The sequence below is a fragment of the Furipterus horrens genome, unplaced genomic scaffold (assembly GCF_987537825.1).
Source record: "Furipterus horrens unplaced genomic scaffold, mFurHor1.1.pri manual_scaffold_8, whole genome shotgun sequence".
Lineage (NCBI taxonomy): Eukaryota > Metazoa > Chordata > Mammalia > Chiroptera > Furipteridae > Furipterus > Furipterus horrens.
The window spans coordinates 56,911,680-56,920,000 of NW_028327178.1; the positions used below are offsets into that span (position 1 = coordinate 56,911,680).

Sequence of the window (8,321 nt, forward strand, 5' to 3'; positions counted from 1 at the left end):
AAAAGTAAATATGGTACATAAAAAAATTTTTTTTAAGTTACAGTTCTCTAGAAGTTACAGTGCCCTAGAAGCCCTGACTGTAGGTTTTTCTGCTTCTGTTCTCTTAACCCCCATGACACTTGAAGAGATTCCGGACCCTACTGAAGAGTAGACACTGGTAACTTTATAAAGGTTTTGTTTGGTTTACTTTTGTCCCTATGAGTCAGGATTCTGTCATTTGCTGCCTTGGCTTGTCAACCAAAATATCGGAGCTCCTCTGTTCCCAAAGGATTTCCCTTCATAATACCCTGCTGTCACTGAAAGCCTGATAGTTGGTTCCATACCTGATGGTGATACCCATTCTGAGAATGTGGACAAAGCCATGGGTGGGCTGAACCCACCCCCTCTACTATGACTTACGCATGCTGCAGGGAAGGGGCCAATTTCCAGGTTTTGAGAGGTGAAAGGAATGCTGTGTGCATGACACTGGGCTTGGCACCAGACCGTGGTGGTTGTGCTTGCAGTGAAAACTCAACACCTACTCTCCCCTCCTTTCTACCGTAATAGAACTCCCAAATTTTAGCTGTTCCCATTATCTCCAGATTAAGATTACATTTTCCAGCTTTCCTTGCAGCAGATGAGGCTGTGTGACTAAGTTCCAGCCAATGGGACATGAGTGAATAGGACTGTGCAAATCCCAGCCCCTGACCTTGCAGGGAGGGAGGGAACGCAGTGCCCCTTGCTGGCTTTCCCTGGGCTGACCCAGTACCCTGGTAAGCCATCTTGGACCAATACCTTAGGGTATGGAAGGCAATCAGGGAAGCCCAGGTGCCCCACACTGGAGCTGCCACCATATCAACCTGGACTGCTTAATTTCAGAATGTTTAAATAGAGAAAAATAAACTTCTACACTGTGTAAGTGGCAGTGTTGGGGGGTAGGGGGTTCTTCGTTATAGCAGGCTAACCTGTACTCTGCCTGGTGCAGTGCTCAATAAGTTGTATTTCCCCCATTCTGTGTGCCTTTGGGAAGAAATATTGTGCAAGGTGGGGTACCAGGGGATTAAAGCTTCTAGACTGTTCCCCTATTACAAACAATTGTAGGCACATTGACCCACATCTCCATCTGCTTTTTGGTTGGCAGACCAAGACAAATATTCCTTTTCCAGTGACAAAGGAGGTGGTATGGGGGCCTCCCAGAGGCAGGAGACAAGCTAGGTGCCTCAACAGAACTCCCAGTGCTCCCATGGGTCACACTGCAGTGGCATTGGCTGCAGCACAAGGCCAGAGGCCCTGCCTACCCAGGCTCTCCATGTGGCCTGGAGGCAGTCCGAGCCTGGAAAAGGTCCTTGTTAGTTTTCAAAGTCACACCCTCCCCCACCATGCTGTGACCTGAGGAGTTTCATCCCCTTTCTGCAGGGTAAAGCTCAACCTAGAGAGGTTTAAGAAACCCACTCAAAATAGGGGGAGTGAAGATCAAGAGGCAGTCCACTTCCCTCCATGTCCTGCTCACTCTGCTGTGTTGCCCGCCCAGGAAGGTGTATGACAAGGGTGCAAACACTCACATCACATGAATCTGGAGCCAGAATGAGGGTGATGACTTAGACCACTCCACCACACATGACCAGCGTAGCCTTGGAGTAAGCGGGCTGTTGGGGACATCCACTGAGGGGAATGAGGTCCTGGGTCAGTGCGCCACACCATGGATTCATGTGCACACAGGCTCCTCCAAAGTGACTGACCTGACCTCTGGTGTCCCTCTTATCTGAGCTGCATTGCTTGTTTATGGATGAAGAAAGGTTACCTTAATGAACCTAGAAATCAATGCCTCACTTCCCCAGAGAAGGTTTGCCCACAGAGGATATATCTGGTCAGGAGCAAAGGGCAAAGGTCACAGGCTGAGTAGAGTCCTTTCCCCAGGCCCAGGGCTAGTGTCTGAGGGTGTCACTGAGACACACTTGTCCTGACTTGCATCAGTATTCTGGCTATTCACCTCTGGAAGGTCCTCGCCTCCCAATTCACATGACAGAAGAGCTGTGGCCACAGTCTGGCCTTCTCTACCTACCTCACTAGCTCATGGCCTCCTTTTTCTCTGGTCCCCACCACCCCCAGATCCCAGCCTACTAGGATGTGTGGATGGGTCCAAACCCCAATTGTGCAAGCGCTCAGAGACCTCAAGCATCTAGGGGAGTTTGGGAAGCTTTGTCTCCCCAAAGCTCTGAGTGGCTGGGAAAGACGGAGACAGTGGCTGAACTCCATACACCAGCCCTCTGCCTGATCAAATCTCCTAACCCATTCTCTGCTACCCATGCATGTGGAAAGTAATATGCCATTTCAATGGGTGCACAATAAATGCTTGGTGGACTGCACAGTGGGTAGAAAGTGTAAAGTGCTAAGCAAGAGTTTCTGATGGTAAATCAGAGGAGCAGTGACCCTGTGAGCCTGGCCTGGCCTGCAGTGGCTTCCCATAAGTGACGCTGCGATAGGGTTTGAATTTGGAGTTGTGTAGAGAAAAGGAGAAGGAGCTCCTCGCCCTCCGGGAAGTTAGAATAAGCAAAAAACCAACAGCCAGTCCAAAAAAGGGGCTGTGTGGAAATCCTGCACCACTGCGCCAGGGGCTTGACCCCTTTGTATCCCTCCAGGTACAAACCTCAAGGTCCCCTGAGACTTGGTCCCCAGAATTGCCCCCATTTCCTGGCAGAGCAGAAACAGTGCATGGATATCATCAAGTTACTGAGTTCTTTTTTCTTTTTATTGGCAAAGTAAATATATTTTTATGAAGGACCAAAGAAAATATACATAATTGTAACATATGTACACTAGCTTTATAGATTTTTAAAATTTCAAATTTACACAAATGCTGATGTTATTAAAAGATATTTCATGTAGATGTACCTATGTACAGTTTATTTACATACATTCATAGGATGTGAAATAAACCTGTCAAAACAAGCTAGTTCATTTGATATTAATTTCTAGACAAAATAAGGAATGCATTTCTAAATCAGGATTGGGGGCTCTATCTGCTTCTTCTACATGCTATGCAGCCTGTTCCCCTCTCATCCCCAAAGATGGCCAGGCCCTAGGATGAAGGGACGAGCCACACTGGGTACAGATGCTCTGAAGCTAGCCTGCATCTGTCTACCATCTCTGCACATTTAACTGAAGCACATGCATTGTCAGCCCCCCAAAGAGGGGCCTTTTCACCTCAATCCTACAGCCACCAGGAGGCCAGATCCTGCACCCCTAACAGCCTCACCCATAACTTCTGGTGGTCAGGCTGAGCGAAGGATCTTAGACAAAGCCACCTGCACGACACAGTACAGCCCAGGACTTTTGGCCTACTTCGTTCTTCCCAGTGTGGCTCCCTGTGGGAACTGACATTTCAAAACTGAACATTTCATCTTCCCGGGCAATAAAGTGCTAGCCCTGGCCCAGGCAGAGAGCCCAGTAGGAGAAGGGCCAGGCCCCCAAACGCTGCAGCAGAGGCCTGCGCAGCAGCGCAGGAAGGCACGAAGGCGCAAAGGCACAAAGGCCGGCCTCCAGGTCAGGGGCTGGGTCTCCCCAAGAAAGGCAGCAGGTGAGAGACTGGGTTTCTGCCTCCCAGGCCAGGCCCCCTCTTCCCACACCAACCTGGGCTCCTGGGTTGGTAACATTGTCATGTCCCTCTGAAGGAGGCAAATAAATTATTGCTACAAAATATCTGGGCAATCCCAGCAATGGGGTGGGTGGGCGGCAGTGGTAATGGTTGTGTGGGTGAGTGGGGATGGGGGGTCAGTTGGCAGTGCGTACTGAGCGGCTGCTCCGGGGGAAGCGGTGCACCTTGATATGCTTGGACAGGTGGTCACTCCGTGCAAACTTCTTCTCACACACGGGGCACTGGTAGGGCTTCACGCCTGAGTGTGAACGCCGGTGCCGAGACAGTTCATCTGAGCGGGAGAACCTACAGGGACACAGCAGTCAGCAAGGCCAGGCTGGCCTGCACCCTGCCCCCTATACACACACACAGCCCCCAGCAGGGAAACCCCAGAGCTCCACCGGCCGGGGAGGGCACTCCCACCCCCCTCAACCCTACCCAGCACTTCACCTACCCAAGTGCTTCTGAGTTCACTGGCGAAAATCCACGGTCCCGAGTCCCCCTCCCCAGTCCCTGTGGGCGCTTCAGGACAGCAAGAATTGCAGGTAAAAGGCTCCGCTAGCACAGCGGGCCATTCTCACAGTCCTGGGCCTGAGAGGGCTGTTACGTACTGGGACAGGCTTCGAAGCCTGCCAGAGATCTGATTTACTCTCTGCATCCCTAACCCAACCAGCCCCCTTCGGCGTACTGTGGGATCCCCCTGTCCTGACTGAGGCTGTGCCTCATGCTCTCCCCTTGGATCAGAACTTGGAGTTTCTATGGAGGCCTGCACCAGGAAGTCCATCTAGAGTAGAAAGTGAGGCTGGGGAGAGATGTCTCTCCCCAGTTCAGTAGGGAGTTCCTGGCTCCTTTTTCTTGCCTCCATTAAAGAGTCCCACACCACTCCTAGACTCTGCTTTCCTGAAAGCTGGGCCCCTTAAGATGTCCCCAAACAAAACTGCACCCCCACGAGGTGCTTCTGAGAGTTTAAATGATTCCCTTGCCACCTCCCTCTCTTGGCCCCAGCCGGCCCAGGAGTCAGTGTTCCCACAGCCCAGAGGCCACTGGGAAGGATCAGCTGCTAATGGGAGAGGCCTGAGCTGGACCACAGGGCTCAGACAGCTGTCACTGACTTCAGGGATCTGAAGTTCTCCTCTGGTCCTGATAATGAGAACCCACTCCCAAAACACACATACTCTCTTCCTTTGTGCTCCACCTACACTGACCTGTCCTTGTTCCCTCTTGACATAGGACAATTACACCTACTGTTCCCTCTACCCAGAATGTTTGTCTTTCCCTTCTTCTTCTTGCTCCCTCTCACCCATCCAGTAGAGCCCAGTTCAAATGTCACTTCCTCAGGAAAGCCCTCCAGGACTATATCATTTTAGGTTCTCACAGCACAATGCTCCTCTCTTTCCCGGCCCCTACCATAGCTATTGCAATTTTAAACTTTTTGATAAATATCTGTCTGTACCACTTGACCATCAGCTAGCTCTATGAGAAAATACTAGTCTATGTGGTTGCATGGTAGGTGCCCAATAAGTGCATTTACATGAAAGAGTGGACACAGCAGGCACCCACAGAAGGATGGAGAGCTATCATAGGGACAGTCTTCTCAAGGCCTAGTACATCCATGCACCCACATGCATGTATCCACACATGCACACACTCACGTGTACACAATGCCATGTGCGCGTGCATGCCACAGACATGGGTGCACTTCACATGTCACCCACTCCACACATGTATGCACGTGTGTGCATTGCATACCAGGGTGCATGTGTACCTGTATGGACACATGCACACACACAGGAATGCCAGGCCCAACAGCCCTGTTCCTAGACCGGGGACCACAGAGTGAGAGGTAGGTTAGGTGGTGTCCCTGGAACAGCTGTCCTCAACCTTGCTGATGAGTAGGGGGTGATGGGCCACCTCTGGCCTGATCCTGTGGGTGGGAGCCTTGATCCCACAGCCTGCCAAGTTGCAGAAGGACCCAGCAGAACAAGTCCTGGGGAAGGCTCAGGTGAGCAGCAGGGGGGCCTGAGCACAGATGGGGAGCCAGGTCCAGAGGCAGGGAAGACAAATGCCCCAGCCTGGCTCAGCTGCCCCTGGTGCACAGGGCTCTGCCCCCAGAGCATGATTAGGTTTCTTCCACCCCCATCCCAGAGCATGAGTTGTGGCAGGCACACAGCAGTGCTCTCCACATATTTTCAGCATAAAAGAAGACCAATTGACCCATTTTTCAGATGAGGAAACTGAGACTCAAAGTGATAAGGGCGTGATCCAGGGTCACAGGAAAGGACAAAGCTGCCAAGGCCTGAGCAAAGGTCCTGGCATGGCTCCCTATTGTATCCTGCCCATCCTGGTGGCCACAGAGGGCCTGGCCACATCCACAGAGTCTGGCTGGGCAGTATGTGTCACTAACACCCTGTGCCAGGGAGGAAGCAATATCAACAGGCCCTGGCAGTCGGAGTCTGGACCTATGCTTCTGAGCCAGGGCCATGCGACCCCAGCTGGAGTTGGACACACAGCTTCTGAGTAGGTGGGCCTGACCAAGGTAAGGGCTAGCAGAAAGCTATGGGAAATGCCATCAACAGCACCAGAACCTTCCCAGGCACCAGGCACTGGGGGCACCTGCATCTTCCAAGGAGCCAAGATCAGCCCCATCAGATTGAAAATACCACAGTAAAGGCTCAAAGATGACCAGAGGCACACCAGGGTCACAGAGCAGCAGAACAGCAGGATCTGCTCAGGTCTCCACCTGACTGGGAGCCCCGCATGGCCCTGAGCAAACTTAAGAACCATCTTGGGGCTGTTTTCTCATCAATGAAAACCTTGGATTTCTTGTCCACCTTCCACAACTTTTCTTAGATGCCAAAGGCAGTGACAGAGGGCCACAGGGCCCATCATCATGGGGGCAACAAGGGAAAGCCAGGCCTGACGAGAAGCTGTCCTCACCTGCAAGCCCCCTCTCTGCTGCTTCAGAGTCCTGCAATCTGAAGAGTCCTGTCTCTGGGACTTGAACCCTCGGAGGATCCCTGCCTCATCCACATTGTCCCAAAGAGTAGCACCAGAGAGACGCGGGGGCCACACAGAGGGAGAGGTCAGGTGGCTGAGATACAGCTTTTGCAGGCACACACTGACTAGCAATCTGGGTAAGTTGGCAAGCCCTCTGAGGCTCTTATTAGCAGCAAGGAGCTTAGCACAGGGCCTAGAGTGTGTGGGTGGTTACTCTTGATTCATATTGCTGAGGTGCAGGTCAGGGAAGCACAGAGGTCCGGGTGACTCTCTCGAGCAGCTCACGATGTCAGCACCACCCCTGGCACACACAGCACCTTTGCGGAAAGGCACCCCCTTCCACCAGCCAGAAAGCCAAGTCTCAAGGATCCCAATGAGAATGGCACCCCCTAGAGTTGTGCAGTGCACAACCTGTCCAACCAGATTTGGGTGCTCTGCTGACCACAGGCATGAGGTCAGAGAATGCCTCATCGAGTAGGGGCAGCAGTGCAGGGGCCAAGAGAGCAGGCCAGCAGCCAGACCACTGGGCTTGACTCCTGTCCCTGCTACCTCCTCCTGGCTCTGTGGCCTCAGGCCTGTAAATCACCTTTTCTGGGCCTCCTGCATCTGCTGGGGATGACAACAGTACCTATCATGCAGGGCTGCTGAAAGTTATCAATATTTATATTAGCTGTAGCAGGAAGGGATTCTTTCTGGACAGAACTGCTTGGGCATTTTGGAACAGGACGTTCTGCTGCAGGGAACAAAGAATATCTGTGTGTGAGAGAGAAGCAAGGAAACTTCTAGGAAGGCAGGCAAGCAGCCACTTCCCAGACAGTTAGCTCAGAATAGGGAAAGTCTGGTTTCAGCCCTGTCAAGGGTGCCAGCCAGAACCATGTCATAAGAGGGAAAGGGAGAGGGAACACTGGATTCATGACCAAGAGTAGAAGGAAGTGGGGGCTGGCTACCTGGGCAAGTGACAACAGGGAGGGGGATACAGGGAGAGACACTGTTCATCACACAAAGGTGCACAGGGTGGGGCACAGGACACAGTGCCAGGGCCATAGCCAGCCTGGTAGCAACAAGAAGAAATTGTTCACCAGGGCCAGCAGGAAGAAGAGAGGCAGCCTTGGGAGTGGGGTGCTCCCCGCATGGGGAGGCAAGCAGGAGTGCAGGTGTGTTACCCTAAAAACCAGCTGCAGGTGGAGGTCCTCTCACCACTCAAGCAGGCCACACCCCACTGGAGGCTTGCAAAGGGGGCTGGAGGAGCTCTTCAGTCTGGGGGTGGGGGATTAGAGGCAGACAGTCCAAGGTAAACTCCTGGCTCTGCGACTTACTAGTTGTGTGACCATGGAGTACTTAAATGCTTTGTGCCTCATTTCCTCCTTTTGTAAAATGGGGACAACATACTGATGCATACCTCATAAACTTAGTTGGAGCATTACATGAGTTACTGCATTTGGTGCATTCAGAGCAGTGCCTAGCACACTTCAGGAGCTACTGTTATCATTGTTGCCACTGTTGTTAGCTCTTTTTCCCTCATCCATGGCATGACACCTGACAGAGCTGATGGCATTGTGGCAGAGAGAAGACACTAGCCATTATAATACCAGGTGCACAGAGAGAGAAGATGAGGGGAAAGCCAGCCCATGGCTTCAGGTGTCTCCAGATGGAAGAAGCATGCCTGCCATACTACTTGCAGGTCAGGGTGGGGCTGAGGCATTGCCTGGGG

The 8,321-nt window shown here is 52.3% G+C and overlaps 1 protein-coding gene across 2 annotated transcripts in view; it reads right to left on the reverse strand.

The window, feature by feature from the left end:
* Positions 1-2,706: 2,706 nt before the first annotated feature.
* Positions 2,707-8,321, reverse strand: part of KLF15 (KLF transcription factor 15) — a 14,992-nt gene continuing 9,377 nt past the window's right edge. For both annotated transcript variants that reach the window (XM_090285881.1, XM_090285880.1), the window contains exon 3: positions 2,707-3,919. In XM_090285881.1, coding sequence (XP_090142007.1) covers positions 3,751-3,919 — 169 coding nt within the window. In that variant the 3' untranslated portion in view covers positions 2,707-3,750. The remainder of the gene's footprint in view (positions 3,920-8,321) is intronic.